We start from the raw sequence: 24,226 nt of genomic DNA, 5'->3' as shown, positions 1-24,226 counted from the left end.
GCCAATTTGAGTTTGCAACAAGGAGACAAACAATTGTGGACCATTTTATTGAGCAGTTGCATCGGTTACCTGCTTCACAATCCCTCCCTGAAATTCTCCTCGAACGGGAACCACGGGAACCTTGTGTCCAGTGCCAGTATCAGTCACCACTCCAATAACAACAACAACAACCCGATTTTGGGCGGAGACACGCCTCTGACGTCCAGTAACCCCTCGGACAGCCACAGAACTCTGGAATTATGAGTCACCAAAACCAATTTTACTTAAACTTACCCAGTGACAGTTCCATGGAGGTGTTTCCCCATAACACGTTGTGCTGTTACACGGCCAAATTACCTCAGGCCATCCCATTACATCACGAAGCCCATTGGGAAGTGGCTTTGGTAGAAATGATTCACCCAACACAAATCAAAAACATCACTGAAACTCAAAACACTTTTGACGTCGAAATTCTGGACCCAACAGTGCAGCAAACCATGATACACACTTCTCAACATAAATTACTTCCCAAGACCCCAATACCCCGCAGCATCAGTGACACTTCTCCTCCGTTTTACATTTATCACTTTAAAATTAACGCAGGCCATTATTTTAGTGGTCAACATCTGGTGGAGGCCATCGCTGACAAATTCTATGCAGCATTTGACAAAGTTCTGACCGGACTAAAAAAACGTGTCACCATTGAGTACCACAAACTGTCTCACCGTCTACTCATCAAATTTGAAAGTGAGGAGAAAAGTATACGTATTAAATTTTGCCCTGAATTGTATGACATTTTGGGTGGAGACCTCAATTTGGTCACGGATAAGCACTCCAAAAAAATTGAGAAAGCAGAGATTGACAACAACGGGCATTTTGCAAGGTATTTTCGTTTCCCGGTAGAACTGAACCAGGGACTGAATTTGATGTTTGTGTACTCCGATGTGGTGGAGTACAACGTGGTGGGACACACCTCTGTGCCGTTACTGCGTGTCATTCCTTTCAAAGTAAATTCTGCTACGGCCACTGACGAGGAAGGTGGAAACACTTACCACGTCCACCGCGAATTTGTACATCCTCACTATTTGCCTGTCAGCAAGTCGTATTTGGACACGGTCAACATTGCTATAAAAGGAGATTTGGGACAAAATATTCCATTCACCAAAGGAAAAGTCACGGTGAAACTCCATTTTCGAAAACGGTTCTCTCACGATTCGTAAGTCATGTATCCAGTGTACCGAGGGGTTGCTCGACAGCGAGGACACGGTTTAGGAGATATGTTAAAATCGGCCTTTCGTTCGGTGGCTCCGGTGTTGAAACCGATGGTGACACGCGGATTGCACGCCTTGAAAGATGCGGGTCTGACACAAGGCAAAGAATTTCTCCAAAATGTCATCATCGACAAACAAAACCCTAAAGAAGCCTTCATGAGGGCAGGCAAAAATGTCTTGCTGCAAACGGGCAAAGACCTTTTGGGCCGACGAGAAACACCTATAAATGCCCTGCACGCTACCGAGTCAGGCATTCAGCAAGGACAAGGCAGAAAGAGACGACGAAGAAAACACCCTTTCACCAGACTTCACACTTCTAAAGCTAGAAAGGCAAAGAAAAGACGAACCGTTCGAGACTTAGACGTTTTCGATGATTGAGACACGGCAACAACAAAAAATGATGGAGCGAGAGTCTTGCGCCTGTTCCAAGTCAGAACTGGATCTGTTTGCCATGCCACCTACCATGATGACGATGCAAGAATCCCAATGGGTGGAATTTCACCCTGTCTCCTCATTGACAGATTCTGCTCCCATCGAGTTTGAAATCAAGGGTCAGCCCGAAGATTACATCGATCTGAATAGCAGTTACTTGTACTTGAAAGTCAAAGTTCTAGATAAGGGAGGAGATACCATAGTAGACGAGAAAGTAGCTCCCGTCAACAATTTCATGCATTCCTTGTTCAGCTCAGTGGACTTGTACTTGAATAACAAACTGGTCAGCAGCAGCATGGATACTTACCCTTACCGTGCCTACCTGGAAAATCTCTTGACGTACGGAATAGACGCCAAGAATACTCATCTCAATGCCTGCGTACTATGGGAACCTGACGATGCGGGCGAGTTTAACGAATTCGAACCGGATGCATCCAAAACACCACACAATGAGGGATTTGTAGAACGAAGAGACAAAATATTAAATGGACAGAGTCTAGAACTGATGGATCGTTTGCATTTGGACATGTGGTTGCAAGAGAAATATTTGCTGAACGGTGTAAATGTCCGCTTGAGACTGAATCGTAGCAGTACCGCTTTCCATTTGTTGGCTGATAGTGCTGGCGTCAATCCCAAAAGCAAAATCGGGGAGGCCAAACTCTACGTACGACGCGTGGAAGTGTTACCTAAAGTGGGTAACGACATCAGTCAAACGTTGAGCAGAACGACCGCCAAGTATCCCATACGACGTGTGGAAGTGAAAACGTTCACCATTCCCGCTAGCCATCATTCCATGATCGAAGATCATCTGTTTCAAGGACAGTTACCCAAGCGTTTAATCCTTGGTATGGTCGAGAATTCAGCCTTCAACGGAGCCTTCACTGAAAATCCTTTCCACTTTCAACACTTCGACGTGAAGAAAATCGAAGTCAGTCGCGATGGCAAGACCTTGTGTACCAGACCTTTCGAACCTGACTTTACCAAGAAGAATTACTTGAGATCGTACTTGTCCCTGTACGAAGCCACCGGACAATTAGGGACCAACACCAGTCACGGTATTACGTATGAGGATTACGCAGGAGGCTATGCTTTGTGGGCCTTCGATTTCACTCCTGACCAGGTCAGCGACGAGGGACATTTCCACCCTATAAAATCTGGCCAGATTCGTGTGGAACTTCAGTTTGCAAATCCTCTGCCAGAGACAGTGAACGTCATCCTGTATGCAGAATTCGATAATACCATAGAAATCAACAGTTTGAGAGAAGTCATTCTAGACTATTAGAAGCTATGGAAGACTGTTATCCCTCTTTACCTAGTGGAGAAACTTTGGAGATGGAATGTGAGGAGACCGTGGAAGAAGAATCCCAAGACGACGAAGTTATGATGAAGTCAAGATGGCCAGAACAAGAAGCCCATTTAGTCTCCTGTTTTGCCAAACACTTGGTCGAAAAAATGACGGAATTGATCAAGAAAGATTGCTATGGATGTCAAAACGATCATCCCGGTCAAATTCAACACGATAAATGCCTGATGCTGAGTCAAGAAGAAAAAGTGGACGAGTATCTGGACGAAGCTTGGAGTCTCATCTCGGACGAAGTCGTGTTGCACCAGTGGTATAAAGACTTGCGTGAACATTCTTGTTCACCATTAACCACTCAAGAGATCCATCGTATCGAAGCTCTTCTGAATCAGAGTGAGGAGATGAAACGAAGAAACGGTTATTTGTCAGACATTTTCAAGCAAAAAGTCAGGATCGAATTGATGACTTATTATTACCTGTGAAGAAGAAAAAACAAAACAAAACATGGATACCTGGGAACTTTATTACCTTTTGAACCACAGTTCGTATACAGCTTCTTGGAATCCTGTCGTCTGTGCTAAAGATGAACTCCCTCATCGCAAACCTCAAGACCATCTAGCTTATGTCATCAACACGGACGACAGTCATCTCCCAGGAACCCACTGGGTAGCCGTTTACTTTCCTCAAGAAGGATGTGTGGAATATTTCGATTCGTACGGATTGCCCCCTTTGGAAGACGATATCATCGACTTTATGAGAAGAAATGCTCAGACCACCCGATTCAATAATGTGAAATTACAAGGCACAGATTCCTTGGTGTGTGGACAATATTGTGTGTATTTTCTGCATCATCGCAGGCTGGGCTATTCCTTAGAACATTTAGTGACTCATTTTGATCCTCGTTCTTCTTCTAGAAACGATGTGAAAGTAGATCGATGGTTTTGTGACCATTATGCTTATCTTTTGTCTCAAGCTAGGAAACGTAGTGTCCATCAATGGCCTAATGACTTCCAACAGTGGAAATCACAATTTCATTCACAACGTTGTCAGCCCTGTTTAAAGTAGAGTGTGAATTGAAAAAAGAAATTGTTTACGATTTGAAAAAAAAATGTTTGATGTTATATTGTTGAATTATTGTTAAAAAATGTTAGAGTTGTTAGTTAGTGTTAAGTGATTTTGAATAAAAATGTTGTGTTTTAAAAAAAATGCCTTTGTCTTTTGTTTGGCTATAAGAATGTTGATTCATGCTCTTTGACTTCTTACTATCCCTCTCATGACACTCATTGAACGTTGCGGCTCGAAAACCGTAGAGGGATGTTTTCCTTCACGTCCGAGCTTTGACTTTAAGAACCGGGGTAGTTTCCAGTCTAACCATCCATTGTTGGCTCATCCTCCTACGAAGATGTGCTCCAAACTAGCTAAGCTAAACGAAGCCTACGTGAATTTGCATAGGGTCAGACACAGTCTGATACCGAAGCCAGAAGAGATAGAGAATGTGAGAATGTTAAAAGTCACTGAAGACCTGATAGAAGAGCTCTTCAGAGAAGAAGTGAACAGGGAGAAAGAATAATGGACAGAGAAGTACAGACTTCAGAGACAGCAGCAGCAGCAACAACAGCAGCAGCAGCAGCAGCAGGAACCTGAACCTGACAGAGGCTTTGTCGATTGTCGTATCGATACCAAAGAGTTCTTCTTCTCTTTCCGAAGAAGCAGACCTATCGTCAGAAAGTCTATCCTCAGAGGACGTCGCATTCTTAGAAACTAAAAGATTGCCATAGCAAACAAAAAACAGCCCTTTTCAGGGCTACCCAATACTCTAGAAAAGAAATAACAATTGATTTGCCAATGTGTGTAGGTAGAGTAGTGTGAATATAAACACTAACTCTTTTGTGATGTGAGTGTATGTGTTTGTGTATAGGATTGTGTGTTTGTAAGTACTCACGTACGTTTGTGTGGATAGTAGATTAAGATCATGTTTTTGGCTGTTTGAGGTGTGGGGAGAGTAGATTCGGGGTTTGATTGGATTGCTTTGCGTATGTGAATAATATATTGAAGTGATTAATGAAAATTTTTTAGAATAGTGATGGGCAGTATAAAAAAGTGAGTGAGTGTTTCTTTTAGGTCCGCGCGTTCGGTAGGTTATGATCTAGGTAAGATCAATTTTGTTTTAGGGGGATGTTTTCCTTCACGTCCGCGCTTTCACTATAAATTGAAACTCGCTGGGCAGTCTAGCTACCCTGTTCATTCTTTGACAAGACAATGAATACCAGAATTGTGAAACTGCTAGAACTCCAGATGCACCTGGAATATGCCAGGCGCATAGTAAATGAACTGGCAGCGGAGGCCATAGTAGAAGAGGCAAGGATAAAGAAAGAAGAGGAGGAGAGAAGACAAAAAGAAGAGGAGAAAAAGAAAATAGGAGAGAGGATGGCTTACAAGATACCAGAGACAGAGGATTGGGGTGATGAAGCTAATCATCCTCCCTCTGCGCTCCCAGTCAAACGAGTCAACTGGAAAGATTGGAGTAGAAGATGTGTGTGTGGTGCCAGGCCAGGAAGGTGTCAGCATTAGATAGGTGCATCTGGAGTTCAAAAACAAACAGCCCTTTTCAGGGCTACCCAAACCTTTAGAAAAGAAATAGTAATCAATTTGCCAATGTGTGTGTATGTAGAGTAGTGTGAATATAAACACTGACTCTTTTTATTTGTGTGAGTGTGTGTTTTTATGTGTGTGTGTGTGTGAGTTTGTAAGAGCTCACGTAGGTTAGTGTGGATAGTAGATTTGGGTTTAATTTTAATGCTTTGCGTGTGTAAATAGTAGATTAGGGGTTTGTTTATTGATGATTCACGTATGTGGATAGTAGATCATATGAAATGAGAAAAGTAGGGGATGTTTTCTTTCACGCCCGCGCGTTTTAAGTGATAATCTAGGTAATATCAATTTTGTTTTAGGGGGATGTTTTCCATTTCGTATAAGAACCCACAGTGTTCGTCGTTCGCACCATTCTGAGGAATACACAAAGAAGATGGAGGTGACAAAATTTTTTAACGATTTGAAACATAGCTATTTTTGGATCATGGATGGGACTTATGTAGTAGAAAGATTGAATAAGGAAGGAAGATTTGAAGGTAGCCTGAACAATGTGAAGAGTCTTGGAGTAGCAAAAGATCTAATAGGGGGAATGATTGAGGAAGAAGTAGAAAGAATCAGAGGATTCATTGACCCACCTTACGTGAGAGTAGGTACTTTAAAGGAAGCCTTGGATCATGTCATAGAAGTCAGGAGCTTCCTAGAAAATAGCTTTTATTGGACTGACTGGTGGTACGTAAAGTGGGGTTTTAACAAGTTGATAAAAGCAGAAGAACTAATTAGAGATGTAATGAAAGTAGAAGTGATGAAGATAAAAGAAAAATGGAGCAAAGAGAGAAAGGAAGAAGAGAATAAGAAGAAGAAATTAGAGTTTGAAAGATTGAATAACAACTGGATGAAGATCCAACAGAAATTTAGAGAGATGGGTCATCCTGACTGGATAACAGAAACTGAAAAGAGGGAGAAGAAAGGAATAATGGAAAAAGTGAGAAGATGGTGGAAGAAGTGGAGGTGTTAGAAGAAGAAGAAGAAAACCAAAGGCCCTTTTCAGGGCCACCCACATTTCTCGAAAAGAGATTGACTTTCCATTGCCAACCCCATTTTTTTAATTTTTTTTTTAATTTAAAAAAAAAAAAAAATAAATAGAGTGACTCAAGACTTTTTTACCATTGTTCATATCCTCTTGACGCTAAACAGTCCCACCCTGTTTATTCCCATATTCCCATGTGCAATTCCCTTGTCGCTAAACAGTCCCACGATTTTTCGTCCATGTTAAATTTACATAGTCGCTAAACAGTCCCAGGGTGGTTAATGTTAAATTTACATAGTCGCTAAACAGTCCCAGGGGGTTCTGTAATGCTAATTCCCATTGTCGCTGAATCGTCCCCTATTACTACTATAAAAACTTTAAATTAAATTTGGCTGTCACATCATCGAAAATGTCCATAATTGTAAATATTGAGGTGTCTATTTCTAAAAAGAAATTGTATGCTAAGACAGAAATACTGGAAATATGTATTAGTGGAAAAAAGCAAGGGATCTCCTTTATTACAGAATATGAAATTTTAATTCACCAATTTTAATCTCCAGTTGTGAATGCTTGCACTTTATGTGGAAGCACGATGTGGGTATTCAAAAGACTACAAGCATTTTACAAGCGTTTTAAAATTAAGGAAAAATACACCGCTATCAATGATTCATCTAGAATTAGCTATATATATCCTACTGAAATTGACACGAGTTTACCTATGCTCGGCTATTGGATCTCATTGAGAGAAAAAATACAAGCAGCACAGATATGTTCTTGCTTGATACATGACATTTGCTTTAATGATTCTCGTGAATGCAGATGGATTAAACATATACGATTGTTGTTCAAAAGAAATGTTCTTTGACACAAAATTAAAATTCAGAATTATTAAGTTACAAAACTTTCTTCTGCTCAAACTTTAAAAAGAAAATATTCCAAACTGGTTAGCATCATTGCAAGTTTCATCTGAAATCCCGATCTTACTAGAACATTATCTTACGATTTTATATTCATACATACCGGGTATGTCTGAAACGAGATAATGCAGGAGAGCAGATATCTTTTTTTAAAAATTACATTCCGTACAGAAGACCATAGAATACCCACTGAAACGGAATAATGCAGTGGTACAGAATTACTAGACAGATATGTGTTGTATGTAATTCAAACAGGTTTGGCTATGAATATCAGTATCTGTTGGGACGTCAATTTTTCAACAAAGAAAGAACACTGCTATCGCCAGGAAAAGTTTTTTCTTTTATTGATCACATTGTTTCAAGTGTAGAATGCTGATGCAAGCTCAAGAGTATTATCGTCTCACTAAATGTATGAAAATTATCACACGATAGCAGGTATAAAACATTCTTCTCAGCAAATATCGTTGTGTCCTGCAAAGTAAAATAACGAAAACTGCGATTGACCAGAAGAAATGTACATTTAATAATGATTCTGTTCTGATCCGTAATAAGGGGCCATCCATTTAGTACGTACGCAAAAATCTGGCAAAACGTGATCCCCTCCCCCCTCCCTGTACACATGCGTACTTTTTATACACCCTCCCACCTGCGTACGTACGCTTAACGCACCCACCCTAGTTCTATAGAACGGCCTATATTCAATCCATAGAGAAACCATAAAGGATTAATACAATTAACGTATTTAATAAAACAGATAGTCCACCGACGTTGAATGTCTGGCTGCATCAAAGAAATAAACTGCGTTACTTTAAACAGTTTGTCTTGTGGCCGCTAAAATTCAAACGCCGACTGAACCCAGTCGAACAGGCTACGTATTAGACAAATTATCATCGAGGCTTCACCCCCACCCCACCCCGTTTTCTATGCGTACGTACATTATCAGTGACCCCCCCCCCATACGCAAGCGTATGCATTTGGGTTACATCCCTCCCCCTCCATGTGTACGTACTAAATGGACGGCCCCTAAGTACTCTATGGCAGTCTCAACATGCCACTTCTATAAATCTGCTATTCCGAGTGTCATGTATGTTTCTTATAATAGTCCATGTCAAATTTATTTCTTACTGGCTTCAGTAGCAAGCAGACAAGTTTCATAAACTCTCCCTCCACTCCCCATGACTGACTGTTGGGCTTCTGTGGGAGTGATCTCTAAAAGAAGCGTTCGACCAAAGGTGCTTTTCGGTAGCCTCTCTAGCAACTATTTGGTTCCAATCGACCCCCACTCGTTCAGACGTCAACAGAAAGACCCGCCAACAATGGCCCGTCGACCGTTGTTATTCCTGGCTATGTTCGATTGTTGCCTAATCACGGACAGGCTGAACTTGCCTGGTTTTTGTCGTAGCAAATCTCGGGACTTTATGAATGCCACTTTATAACATGTATAAATTGAGATTGGTACAACTTCCAATTTTGTACTGAATTCTTGTTAAGTTTGGGTATATACTGTACTTAGAATAGAAACATTTGCCATACATTTATGACTATACTTAGGAGTCAGTCCGATTATATAAGTACTTGAAATAAACGTATACGGATAAGCTGAGCAACAATGCCCCTAAGAGATAGATAGATAGATAGATAGATAGATGATGAGAGATACATGTAGATAGATAGATAGATAGATGGATGGATGGATGGATGGATTGATGATGATAGATAGATAGATAGATAGATTAATATATAGATGGAAGTGTAACCAGGTATAGGAATACATGTACATTGGAGAAGTTACATGTTCTTTTTAATCCGTTGCAACGCATGTTTGATAATGATCTGCATAATGTGTGTTGGATCTGAATTTTATAACATTGTTTACTTCTATACTTATGTGACATTAATAAGATAAAGCTTGTCATGTTCTTTGGTCTGAAGATTATATATTTAAGTAATAAATAAAGAAACGAACAATTAAAGAAACAAGAAGCAATACGTACAACATTATTATTTTATTTATCGATATAGAACTGATGTCAAATAAGAAGAAAAGAAAATAGGGTAAAAACAATTAGCACTGTCAAAGACCACGGTTACACAGGAGGAAGTACAATATAATGTTCATCCTTACTGCCATCTAACTAAACGCTGTAACTGATATCGGAACGTAAACAATTCTTATTTACCAGCGTCGCAGACCTGAAGAGTTTCTCTGTAAATAACCATTGTATATGTAATTTCTCCAAAGATGTTGGTGAAATGTATGGTTCTTTTTTTCGTTACGACTACTGGACTTGATTTCGCAGAATTGAAAGGTATACAGATATAGTATTAGAAAATGGTCAAAAGTTGGACAGTAGACCACAACCATTTACAGTAGTTAGTTTGAACTGTCTGAGATCAACCAGAAATGTATATCTCATAAACACCCTAAATAGCGACTCACTGCTTATTTGTTTGGGGCTACATGGATGTGGTTAATCGGTACAATTGCGCAGACAAAATTATCAAACATTTCGAGGTCACAGTTAGTTACATGCGATAATGAAATACGTAACCGATCTATGACAATGTCGGCTAAAATTTTAGTACTGAACTGGTTAAAAATGTATCGCACTATAGGTTACAAATGTACCACATTACATTTTATCAGTACATCATAGCTTTAAACAGGCATCGAAAGTGACTGCCAGTATGAATGCAAACAGAAATATGAAAATGCAGCAAAAAGTCAGTGCAAATGAGCGTCTGTCACTGGCTTCTCCGTCAACAATTTTCTTGAATTGGTGCCATTTCTTCTAGTTGGCCAAGTTCTGGAACTTGAAGACCCATGCCCATTGACAGGGCATCTTGCTAACTGGTATGTATGGCATTTCTATGACGATTCCACCGCCTGGACTTGCCGGAACCCAACTGAATTTGCTCGGGTATCCTAGAAGACTAACGATTGTGCTAGAGGTCGTTACTGGAGCACCTAATGTCAAAGTTTGTCCTGTAGGCCAGTTTTGTATGATGGCATACACAGACAAACCACTGCTTTGCTTTTTCGAGGTGTACCTATGAAATAAATAAATATATATTTATATTATGTTTTGTTAAGCGTTACCTGCGCCAAATACCGGGCATTATGCCAAAATAATGAAGAAAATTATCATTACTTATTTTTGATAGGCAAGAAAACTCATGATTATTGGACATACAGCAAAAGGTCGTACAACTTAGAATCAGTATTGGTCTTATACTCGTCGTAGTATTTTTTCTTCCGTACTTTTACAGCTATTGCATCAAAAGTTCACCTCTATGACCTCAAATTCTAACTTTTAAATCCTCGATTTAAAGAAATCTTTCAATATTTACTGCTTTTCTTTTGTAAAATAAAAAGTGACAAATCACTTAAGCAACTGAAATGTATGAAAAGAAAATTAGCGCGGGATAATAAAACATCGCGACTGCCACATCTCCTAAGATTCGCTACGCCAACATATCTCGATCAATACTTACCACACACCAGTCGTCAATGTGTCATTTTGGTTGGACCACGGCCTTGTAGCGTAGATAGACTCACCGTTGACGTCAAGCCACGCCCCCATTTGACGTAACCTCTCTTCAAAAATAGGTACAATTAGTCCATCGTGAGTGATCCCTATGTTAATCAGAATGTTCCCGCCACAGCTACAACAGGAAGTAGAAAGTCAGGTAATACTGTTTCTTATTCATCTGTGGTCGACTAAACGTCACTAGCTGTATAGTTTAGAAAAGCTTTAACATCTTTAACCCAATATATACCTATCTCAAAACAGATGTAAATATAGCTTAATTTTACGTCTCTAATTATTACTAATTTTACAGTTCTGTACATCTGAGAACAATTCTGTATTCATTAGTTATATGATTCCTCCCGAAACGTAAAACAGCTTACACTTCCTGCATTAAAATATAACTTCTTTTGAGAAGAATTTGTAAATTGTAACTATTGAAAATTGGAATTTAATTGGTTGATATATTCGGAAAGTTTTTCTGTATTATTCAGAATATACCATATTCGGAGCAATTCCATTTTTGAGATGACATTTAAAAAAACAGTCTGACCTGACAGTTTCTGCTAGAACAGCCAAGAGTTCCTCGATGGTGAGGTAGTCACTGAGTGGGGCATTCCTCCTAAAGCCCGCCCATTGCTTGTCGATAGCCATGGCATTTTCCCACTTTCTTCTTATCAGATGACCTAAATAAAAATTATATCTATCACTGAAGGGAGTTTAAAGGCATGTGTGATCACACACACACACACACACACACACACACACACACGTGTGTGTGTATGTGTGTGTCTTTTTCATAAATTAATGCTGTCTTTCTGCATAATTTTCCAATAAGGTTTTTTATTCGACATGCAAATTAGGCAAAGTTTATCAGAAATACACTAGCGACATTTCTATATCGAAAAATTTGGGTGAGTATTATTCCCTCCTTTCCTCGCATGGTTCCATGGAATCGATCGAAATTTTGCTAGATCTTTAACCCAAAAGTAAAATAGGTTCTTATAAAATAAATAATATGCAACTAAATCACTGTTATAAGACATAAAATCGATGCATATGAGAGAGAAAAAACTGCTGATTTCAAGTATAAAACAAGGACTGCATCGGCATTCAATGAAATTATAAGTAGCGAGCAGATGAAAAGAGATTAAATATTGAACACGTTTCTATCTATTATACCTGGATTCATCTTGTCATCGCAGGCGTAAACCCCGCCGTGGATACAGCGGCTGTTATTTCCCCATCTATCATTTGTAACGACCGTATCCTTCACAGGGCTGGAAGAAGAAAAAAATGATGACTTCTTGACCCTTGTTGCTACATGGAGGCTATCTGAATAAACAACCCAAAAGCTATGGACATACAGCATTCTTCATGTCCTTGCATTTTTCACTGTTGATTATTGCCATCCAGTAATTATCTTAAACCATGTCAGCACATCTCCCATTCGTCTAGTATAGTTCTAAGGACGAATCTAAGTTCTACGAGCGTAACCCCCTCAACAACTTCATATCCAATTTCTTTATAATAAAGCAAACTTTATAAGGTGAGTTGCTTGATGATATAAACGCAAGATGCACTTTTTATTGGGCAAGACACAGGTATCACAGACCCAACGTGTTCGTTTAAGGGGATTGTACGACGACACACCAATAAGAATACGAACAATATCATTAGAACAAAAGAACATGTCTTACTGTCATTTTACACCAACAACCGTACATGACGGTCACATGTCGTTTGAGATATAATGCGGGATATTTTAGTCGCAATGCATGCGCGTCGGTCACTAAAAGCAAGAATAAATTTATTGCCACTAAGAGTGGGACATGGATCTCCAGACAAATGTTCTATGACTTTGTTCAAATGCTGTCATTAATATATAGAAAATGTGCATGCTGTACGAGACAGGACTTTTGCCAAGAAGAACAAGAGCAAAGATGTTGAGATAGAAAATGAGGTGGAGATAGAAAAAGAAAAGTAAGAACCATAGAAAATTAAATACAAAATAACTCTTAATAAATATTTGTATGTGACTATTTTCGGGAATGTTAAGCATTATTATGGTGCGTGTGGAATCCAGCAGTTTTATATCACCTGTCGTTATAGAGCCAGGCTATGAACTCTGTGGAGTTCCAGTATGTGTCATTTGCCTCCCAATCTCCGTCTGAGAAAATGTACTCCGGCTTGTATTTGTTGACAACCTCGTACATTTCCGGCAGCACCTTGCTCTGGAAGAAATTTCAAAATTTTCATATATCGTATGATATCGATGACAAAGCTTATGAAGAATGGTACATCATCTATATTTATCTCGATCGAATTCGAGTGCAGCGCATTTGCAGTGGAGGATCCGGGAAGGAAGGAGGGGCGCAGTCGGTGATCCTACCCACGACTCTAAAAATAAGCGTTAAACAACCTGAACTTTTCATGGAGCAAGTTTTCTTTACAGTTACGTGGTTAAAAAGTATGCTCCGAAAACATAAAAAGAAGAAGAATGTGTACATCGACAAAGCGCTTGTAGGACACACTTTTGCATAATGTTTCACCTCAACAAGATCAGCGGATGCAGTATGGTTCATCCAACGATTCGTCTGTGAAATACAAATAATCTGTACACTATACGTATATTCTCTATTAATTTTCTTGAAAGCGTTTTGTTTTATCAATCAGTGAAGACGGGTTGTGCAGTAGAAAAATATGTCACATTGAACACATATTTTATTGTTATGTGCCAAATTAACGATTTGTTTACACTAAACCATGCGATTGAAAATTTTCCCGATGGCCATGGTCTAGAGAAATGTTCAAATTAGGTGTTCATAGCTGTATATAAATATATATGAATATTACCTTCGTATATATTAATATCTAACAAGCAAGTGAATTTGGATTTTATGTCTAGTTTTGCATGAATGCTATCTCTACCATATTCTCCATCAAATAACGGCAAACTTTATCAGATTTATACCTCATCATAGCCAAACGGGGACAAATGAAAGGTACAGATAAATAAAGCGAGTTAAACAAAAATGGTAACGACGAAAAATATTGAGCATGGGAAATGGGATCAAACCAAAGTATGGCCAATAATGAAAAAATAGATATGCATAGCTAGTTTTCATAACACAGTTTATAAACGTATAAAGAAAATGAAAGCTCAAAATCGGTGTTGTTGCACAAGATACAATACAATTACCTCTACAAATTTTTGCGTGGTGTAGTTGTTCATTTTGTCCTCTAGATATAGCGGATTGTACCACTCAAACAGAGAGTGATAGATTCCGAATCTGATGTTGGTCCTGGCCCGTATCGCTGCAGCAAGGTCGCCTAAAATACAGGAAAAGAGAATTTTGTTTTGCACAGTCAAACGTATTTTAAATTAAGCCATTTTCATTTAAAAAAAGTTTGATTTTAGGGTAGGACAAAGGCGCGCTACAAATCTGTATATTCCTACCCGCCCCAATCCACCATTCCCACCCCGAAGTTCTAGCTGGATGAAATGGATCGACACTATCAATTATTGGTATGCGCCCAACAAAAACATTCCATTAAAAAATTTCAGGACTTTGAATACACAAGCATAAATGGAGTAGGGAAGTTGTGTAATATTATACATTGCAGTTTAACGCACGCACGTATGGAAGGTGTGTAATACATGGAGGCGAACACATAGAAAATTTCAGATTCGAAATATGTTGATTTTTACATATTGAAAAAAATGGGTCTTTCAGCAATACAAAATTCGACCGGAAGAGAATTTAGGCAAAGTAGTGATATATCCCTTAAACCTTAGGTGCAAATCAAAACACCCAAAACCTAAAAATTTGACCTATAACATTAAAACTTTTTTATGCCAAAATTATTTTCTTGATGTGTTCAGTCTACGTATGCACAGATCTTTTCCACCTAATTTACTGAGAATTATCATATTTTGCTTTGGGAGAATTTAGTGTAGCGTCAAAATAACTAAAACCGAAAGTGCCATCAATGCGGAGTACAAAAGAGAAACTACAAATACCAAACAGTTTCAGATGTATGGTATTACAAACTATGTAACTCTGCAGTCCTTGATTTGAACCACGCATACGAATTAGCTGAGTCTCCTGTGTTTTATTATTATTATTATTATTATTATTATTCCAAGCTTTCTGTGCGGAAACATCAAACCCGTAAAGAATACATTCAAACCTTGCTGATCGATGTAAAATAAGTTAAGTTTACATTTTTTCTCGCACACTACTTGATTATTTACCAAGAAGATCCCGATTTGGTCCAACATCCATTGAATTCCAGTTAAAAGAGTATTTGGACGGCCAGTTGCAGAAGCCCTCATGGTGTTTTGCTACAAAAGCGGTATATCTAGAAGGCAATGAAACAAACATTATAAAAATACACAAGAGTACCTGTTTCGAGGAACGGTAATATCTTTATTAATATGAAAAAAGTGAAAGCACTGAATCTACCGTCATGATTGGTGCTGACTCGTAAAATGTGAAAATGTGCACTTTTAACTCTGTCAAATCAATTAGAGTACGAACATTTAATAATAAATAAATTTATTTAGATTTGACAGACCTGACTTTTCGACCAATGTTGTCTTTTTGTTTCCTAACAGAAGGACTTCAGTTTGTCGGGGAAAATAAATTTATTTAGATTTGACAGACTTTACTTTTCAACCAATGTTGTCTTTTTGTTTCCTAACAGAAGGACTTCGGTAGGTCGGGGAAAATAAATTTGTTTAGAGTTGACAGACTGTACTTTTTGACCAATGTTGTTTTTTTGTTTCATAACAGAAGGACTTCGGTTTGTCGGTTTAGAAAATTAATCCACAGCACAATTATTTGGTGCCAATAAGCTACTTGAAGTTAAAACGTAAGATTGTAGTGGTAAAAGAGACACTCGAAAGTAGTGAGAAGAGAACATTGAGGTAGGTTTTAAGGTGTTGTGACACTGTAGCTTAACAGTCTCATATAACATCAATGCAACACAGTAAAACAACATGCGCTTTACGAAAGCTATCTGGCAGTTTATCCAACCGAGTCTGATGCTCTGCTATTTTAGAAAGACAACGAGCTGGATTATCTGTTATTGTGACCCATTAGCTAATATACTGAATAATTTGACTGAAAGTAGGTAAAAGTTTAATTACTTCCTCCAAATGGTTGAAGCGAGAACTTGTATAAAGTAACTTTTCCACACACATCCATCAACCACTAACATAAGTTATGGTAAATACAACTTTATTTACGCGTTTATAATACAAATTGGATAGACCTGTCGTCGTATTTGTAAACCTTTCTGACCACACACATTGTACTCGTACTCAGTTTGCATAAAATGTAAATCTCATACAGATTCCCTTGCAAGGAAAACGGAAGCAAATTCTCTCTATTTATCTGTATATGTTTAATGTCACTGTATAAAGAGACACTAAGTATGCTTTTAATTTTTGCGACTCAAGTCCGAATTCAAATTTTGTGCTCAGTTTCCAGACTACAAGGGTTGGTCCGACAGTTACAAAATTGAGCAAGAAACCCCAGCACTTCTAAAATTATAAAAACCATACTAAAAATCTCCCAAAATTAATCAAGTTTGTAAGTCACTTAGAGATATACGCTAGAGTATTGACAGTTTTAATAATTGAGAACGCTTTCTGTTTTTGTACACTTAAAGTTTGGCTTCAGTGGAGCCAGGCCTGGAGATAGCATAACTTTTGAAACTCATTTTGAGCTTGAGATTTTGTGTTAACCAATCGAAACATCGGATCTAATTCGTCTCCATTGAGAACTATATTTTGAACTACCTTTGGTCACGTAGAACAAAATGGCGGAGGAAAGAGACAAAGTCAGACTCGGAATTTTGTATATCTTTGCTGTTGTAATATGTGTGGTACGTTCCGTATGAGACGAATCACCAAATACATCGAACTGATGCGTATTCCTACAACTATTTCCGAGGTTATGTCACGACCTGACGGAAATGGCCGAATCAGAGAGGTTAGCAGCATTTGAACCTGTCTCAATGGATTTCGTACGTACAATCCTGAAGAAGAGTGCACCAAATTCATGTGAACGTGATCCAATTCCAACATCACTGCTGCTTGAGTGCTTAGATCCAGTATTGCCTTCACTAACTGATGTTATTAATACCTCTCTCTCATCCGAGGAATTCCCATCATTTTTCAAAACTGCCATTGTAAAGCCTCTGCTGAAGAAACCAACACTAGACCATAACGATTTAAAGAACTACTGCCCAGTTTCTAATCTCCCATTCATATAAAAAAATCTTAGAAAAGATTGTTCTATCCCAGCTTGTATCTCATCTAAATTCAAACAGCCATTTTAGCAATGTACAATCTCATTATTGCCCTTGCCACAGTACTGAAACTACTCTTCTAAAAGTAGTTAATGACATTCTCTCTGCTTTGGATGGCGGAAAGATTACAGTCTTCACCCTCCTTGATTTGTCTGCAGCATTTGACACAATAGATCATGATATATTACTTCACCGTCTGCAGCATGTATTTGGCATTCATGATACAGCCTTACTGTGGTTCAAGTCCTACTTGGTCAACAGGACACAAATTGTGTCTGCAAATGGAATACACTCCAGCCCAGTCGATCTATGTTGTGGTGTTCCACAGGGGTCTGTTCTTGGACCTGTCCTCTTCATTCTGTACACTCAGCCGCTCTCAAGTGTCATAGATCATCATCCAGTGTCTCACCAATTGTACGCTGATGACACCCAAATATACAAATCTAGCCACCCAACTGAAGTTGATGCTACCATCCAAGGTGTAGAGAGGTGCATTTCTGATGTGAAATCATGGATGACATATAACAAGCTGCAGATGAATGATGATAAAACTGAGGCCATTCTGATCACAACACAAAGACTTTCTCATTCACATCCTTTACCTCACACAATAAATATCAGCAACACCAACATTAAATTCACACAATCAGTACGAAACCTAGTGTTACTCTGGACAGTACTCTCACATTGCACCAACATGTCATGAACATATGCAAGGCTGCATGTCGTGAGCCGAGACGCATCAGCTCATTTCGCAAATATCTTTCAGTTGATGCCACTAAAACACTTGTGTGTTCATTAGTACTTTCAACACTGGACTATTGTAACTCAATTCTGTCTGGTTCATCTCAATATCTGCTCCAGAAACTTCAAAAAGTTCAAAACACAGCTGCTCGGCTCATACTTAGAGTACCACGATCAAAACACACCTCCCCGCTGCTCTGTACCCTACACTGGCTATCCATTCGATCCAGAATCAAACACAAAATTTGTTCTGTGCTACGTTTCACTGTCATACCTATCTGACCTCACCCATGTGTACACACCAGCAAGATACTTACGCTCCTCTTCTGACAATTGTATACTCATTATTCCCACTATGAAAACAAAGTCATATGGACAGCGTTCTTTTTCATACCAGGGCCCAGCAATGTGGAATGAATTGCCCACTGAACTTAGACACAAAGACACAGTGATCACATTCAAGAGGGCTCTCAAAACTCACTTATTTCGACTGCAAGAACAAACTTAAAGACCTAATAATGTTTCCTACCTTAAAGATTCTCAGCATGATTTTAAAAAAAATTGTTTTCTAATGTCATGGTGTTTGTTTTTGTAATCATATCAGTATACGTTTTTTTATCTTATAGGTGTTGTCTAATGTTGTAAAGCGCTTAGAGCTTCTAAAGATTAAGCGCTATACAAAGTCCTCATTATTATTATTATTATTATTATTATTATTTTCTGGCGTTCTGTCGTCGCATCGAAATTCGGTACATCAAGGCCTACTTTCTTTTCTCTGCAATGTAGAAAGGACGCAAAACAGGTCTTATTCAAACATATTATGCAATCAGCATATTCAAGTCGAAACTGTTAGCAACTGACTTTAAATTTTACACGAAAAGATACGGTAAATAGTCAAGGACAGAAACATGAATGGAAAAAAAAATGACTTGAGATCGTTATCTGGAGATACTTTGCTACTATTTCTATTCATATACTTAGGGCCGACCATTTAATTTTCGGGAAACGCGGGGGGGGGGGGGGCGGGCGAAGAATATCTTTCATATCAGGATACATTTTGTTTTTACATGAATTATTTTTTAAAACTATTTTTTCAAGCTCCTTGGGGAACATATTATAAAGCGAACCTTTTTTCTCACCCCACCGAAATTAAATAGTTACATAGTCGGTCCCTTACCCAACTCCTGCTGCTTTGAATAAATCTGCCCACTGGTTCGGGTCGAAGAATTCGGCTGTCAACTGTGGTGCAAAATCGGCATAGGTAAAGTCCGGTTTGTAGTTCTTATTCATGAATTGCACGCACTCTTTGTATTTAGACGTTTGCCATTCGTACCAGAACCACTCTCCATAATATGTACTGGGAACAGAAAACACTCCCCAATGTATGATCATCCCGATTTTCACATCATCATACCAGGATGGTATTGGTCGGGTGTCTAGGGAATCCCAGTTTGGGAGATATCTTATGGACGTCACTGCTGTCCATAGCATACAAACACCAACAATTTGAACAGCAATATGCATTTTCAGCGCCATGCTTACACCCGAACCCGCTCTCAAGCTTACTTGTTGGCGGCTATTCGTGCATGAAATTCAGTCATGTGTATTGCAATACGGCGTACCAAACGGGTCAAAGTACCAATACCGTTGCAGTGGTGTTGAATTATCGTTGCAACGCCTAGCATAGTCGACACAGCGGTAAATATTGCGTTCCAATTATAGTTAACAGCGACAACGATATTTCCGACGGTTACCGTTGCAACAGTACTGATTATAGTGGCAACTACATTCATATGCATTTGCAACTATATTCAAATACTGCATTTGTTGTTGTCACTATATATGTTATCGTACCAACGGTATAGTTCCAACTTAAATGTCACTGTTGTAACGGTATATTTTACCGTTAAAACGGTAATGCTACAGTTTGAACAATAATTTTTAAGCTAAGAAAAAAAAAATACATTGCAAAAACTAAAAAATACCATCGCACCGGTATTCGAATACCATTCCATAGCAAGGTGACTATTGTTGTAACAGTATATTCATGTCGTTGCAACAGTATATTCATGTCATTGCAACAGTATATTCATGTCGTTGTAACAGTATATTCATGTCGTTGCAACAGTATATTCATGTCGTTGTTACAGTATATTCATGTCGTTGCAACAGTATATTCATGTCGTTGCAACAGTGTATTCATGTCGTTGCAACAGTATATTCATGTCGTTGGAACAGTATATTCATGTCGTTGCAACAGTATATTCATGTCGTTGCAACAGTGTATTCATGTCGTTGCAACAGTATAGTCATGTCGTTGCAACGAATATAAGTACCATTGCAATGACAACAGTATTAAAATGAAAAAATAAGAAAAAGTTAAAATATAACGGTAATTTTCGTTGTCGCAGTGATAAAAGTTATTGCTGCAACAGTATTAATTACCGCTGCATCAATAAGATTTGGCGTTGCAGCGATAATAGGATGCACATTGAGCGATATTAGGATATCGTTGCAATGATGACTGTAGTTTTGACCCCTTTGGTACATCATATTGTAAAATCGACCGGCGTGTGTAGAAACAGTGTTAACAGGCTTGTCAAGACTCGAAGTATGGTTTGTATTATGCACGGAGAGCCAAGCTGTATTAAAATCATTAAAAATGCTTTGTTGAAAACAACAGTGAACAGGTATTCATAAAATCCAATATCTGAGATCAGCTGATCAATTTATACCCGGTACTATGGTAAACAGACCATAACAATACCGTCGATTCAGGCTCAAGGATAGGTCACGAGACACGCGGAAATCACTAATGCACATTCGAGGCCATAAAAAATGTAATATTTGCATAGACCTGCCGGGTCAGTTTATTTTAGATCGTGTTTATGTGTGGGACCGCATTACCGTATAACTGGTAATTTTGAAGTATCAAACGATATCGTCACCCCCCACCAAATCTGTATTTTAATATTGTCAGTTTCATTTTTAATGTTTCCAAAAGACGCAATGTTTTGCGGCTTTAAGTTTTGCATTCACATCTAAAAGGGAAAAAGAAAAGTAAAACTGTAAACAAATAATATATATTGGAAATACATATATTTTTTAAAAAAAATCAGGCGTCATATATTAAAGATGATACGATCGTACTGGAAATAATGCATCATGGGCATTCAGTTTGTGTGTCCCACAAGCTAAGACGATTGTATGGTTGACGTACAAATGAACAACATGAAAGCAGTCCCTAATCCTCTCACCATCAATCCTTCGTCAAATGCAGTTGAGTCCAGCGTGTAAAACAACGATACTAAACAAACCCGAAGATGTCATTTGGGATTGTAGATTGATACCACTATATATCGGCAAAACAATTGATACTGATGAACAATTATCATCCAATTTATGTAAACCTTTTACTCAGTCAAAACACCCTATGCATTTTCCGTTAAAAATAACGATATTTTTCTCCCTTGACAGAAAAGACCGAAGTCATTCCGATTGCGAATTTACTCTCTCATTTGGATACACTGATAGCCATGGCACAAGTCTTAAAACACTAATACAAATTGGTTCTTTAGAATGCAAGTGAAATATCGAAGGAAACAGTTTTTACCGTGTTTCACATTTATGAAATCAATTCATATGAAAGATTTTACTCTTCTTAAACGCTTACAATTGCATAAAAGTTTGGAAGATTTGTGCTAAGAATGTATCAACAATGAGAAAAAGAAGAAAAATTAGTTTCCTTCTGAGGTTATTTCTCGACTTCACGGAAATAACTGAGCGATGTTCCAATTAATAAATTTGGTGGGTTTGGTGATTCACTTCTGGCGCAGTGCACCTTACATGTTTCTTTAGGAAAGGCAGACAGTGTTTCGATTGTGATTCTGTCTCCTTCCGCCCATATTGTGTCACATAAACAGTTGTAGCAAATATGTCTCAATTACGGCGAATTGCATCTGAGGTTTCTGTCTTAACTTGATGGTAAGGGCACACAATATTCCTTTTATTTTCGTTTTATGATGTGAGAGCCAGGTAAACCATACAACGTAGAATTGTCTAGCTAGGAAAGTCCAATATTGTCAGGAACTATTTTTTTTACGTCGTACGCTCCGGTTACATCTCTTTTCTGTTATGATAAACCTTTCTTTATGAAGATGAGAAAGAAAGTCCAAAAAGGAAGCGATATTTTACTTCAGAATATAAAACCAGCCATAGTGTACTCGTATCTGATAAAAACATCTAGTAAAAAGAGGACGCAGCATCAAATGAAACTGCAGAAAATCCACTCATGCCTAATTCTTAACAATATCGACTCTAACTACGATGTCGACGTGATCTTATACCTTGCAATGGAGTAAATAAACTTATTGTTAAAGACAAAAGGATGGCTGAGTTAAAATCTACTTCCTAAGTAGAGTTATTTTTCAGGAAATTTGGCTAATGATAAAGTTATTAAGCCTATATCCGGCCATTTATAGTGTTATGCTTACGCTAGCCGTACTTTTTCCGCCCTGACAAATAACACGAGATATTCGCGCTAATTCGCTTTCCAACTAAGGCTTGCTACGCCATATTTGGATATTATATGATAAATTATTAAATGCATATCATATTTACTACGATATGTGTACGTTTCCAAATAAGAATGCAATGTCCTTATATAGCACACGGAAAAACAGGCTGAAAATGGAAGTAAATATCAGCTGAACTAAAATGGCGGACGTTCCCCCCCAAAAAAAAAATGAAATGGAATAATATTGGCTGAAAAGGGTAAACGAAATTTTACACGTAGTTGAACAATGGCATGCAGAAACTCTGGTATTAAATAAGAAGACTGTATCATTTATTTCAGTATATGTAAGAAACACTCTCAAATTTTGTTTTTAATAATAGGCTGAAAAAGTCCATCATCAATTCCACCACAAGAGCAATATTTTACCGTCCTAATTAAATTTGGTTTGTCAACTGTCTCGTTACAAGCAACTGCTTTCGCGAAAAGTATTTGTACTCAAAAGTTCTGGTATAATACACAGGCTATGAAATTTAATTTCTCAACTGATATTGTATCTCGAAATTCATGGTCCAGAAATACTCTTTCAACATGTTAACCTTGGGGACACTACACACAATTAAAAAGAAATTTCAAAATAATCTCATTATGATCTGTTTGTCATGAATAAGTGCATTTCTATTTGATAGCAATATGCATGATTGCGGTTCAACTTCACTATTCCGTCTTCCGACATTAGCCAGGGAACTTCCAGCTTTAATTTTTCTTTCGTGCTGTAGGGTCACTTCATTTCAAGTATAATCTATGTGTCATTTCGATGAAGTAAATAACCTTATCGACAATAAAATTATAATTTTTTCTTAAAAGTTATGTGGTGTTGACAAAGGTGTATTAGTGAAGCAAAAGTGCGGCGCAAGGTGCGCACGCGTTGCATTCTGGGTATTTACATACAGAATCGTAACGCCTGTGAGAACCAATTAAAAATTGTGTAATACCATACCTCTTATGAAAAAGACCGGAACTAATGAGGTCAATATTTTGCAATGTCAAGCTTTAATATTTCTAAAACAGCTTGAACAACTACAACAGATTAACTCTCGTATAAATGTGTTCAAACAGATTTAACTTCAAAATTTATGGAATTATTGGGATTATAAACGACGGTGAACAACATCACATCTTTTGCTTGAAAACATAGCTTCACCCATGCAAATATGGCGGACCGTGTTGCAAAAGAAAATCCCATCTGATTCGAAACGCCAAGTTCATAGTGTTTGCCCTCCCCGCGTGACCATCAAGCTAGAACTTATAAACCAGTGAATGAAATGGCTGAGTTTGTGCATTTTTTTTTATGTCCTATGAGCCTATGTTTTTAAATTGGGGGTTGATTTGGGGTTATAAACAAACGGGATGGTGAGTGACTACTATAATATAGTTTAACCAAAGTCTAGTAGTCCTGATTATTGAGTGTTTTGCAACTTAACTGTCACAATGAAATTTCCAGAAGAAATTTTGTTATGTCTATGGACGTTTACAATTGTGGCCAGGTATTAAACTGGGTCAAGAGAAGAGCACGGCGTGTCTAAACTTCACAGTATGG

General features: G+C 38.2%; 1 protein-coding gene across 1 annotated transcript; it reads right to left on the bottom strand.

Annotated features, from left to right (window-relative positions):
• Positions 1 to 9,509: 9,509 nt before the first annotated feature.
• On the bottom strand, positions 9,510 to 19,670 carry LOC149802573 (alpha-L-fucosidase-like). Its single transcript, XM_089951846.1, has 8 exons — positions 19,291 to 19,670; positions 15,307 to 15,413; positions 14,251 to 14,381; positions 13,149 to 13,282; positions 12,231 to 12,328; positions 11,602 to 11,734; positions 11,014 to 11,184; positions 9,510 to 10,569 (listed from the first exon to the last, which is right to left on the bottom strand). The coding sequence occupies exons 1-8, from the start codon at positions 19,647 to 19,649 to the stop codon at positions 10,311 to 10,313; spliced, it is 1,392 nt and encodes a 463-aa protein (XP_089807972.1). The 5' UTR covers positions 19,650 to 19,670; the 3' UTR covers positions 9,510 to 10,310.
• Positions 19,671 to 24,226: the final 4,556 nt, after the last annotated feature.

This window comes from Sinohyriopsis cumingii, chromosome 3 (assembly GCF_028554795.1).
Source record: "Sinohyriopsis cumingii isolate HCF-2022 chromosome 3, ASM2855479v2, whole genome shotgun sequence".
Taxonomy (NCBI): Eukaryota; Metazoa; Mollusca; class Bivalvia; order Unionida; family Unionidae; genus Sinohyriopsis; species Sinohyriopsis cumingii.
The sequence above is the reverse complement of the archived record's forward strand: the minus strand, read 5'-3'. Positions and strand labels throughout refer to the sequence as shown.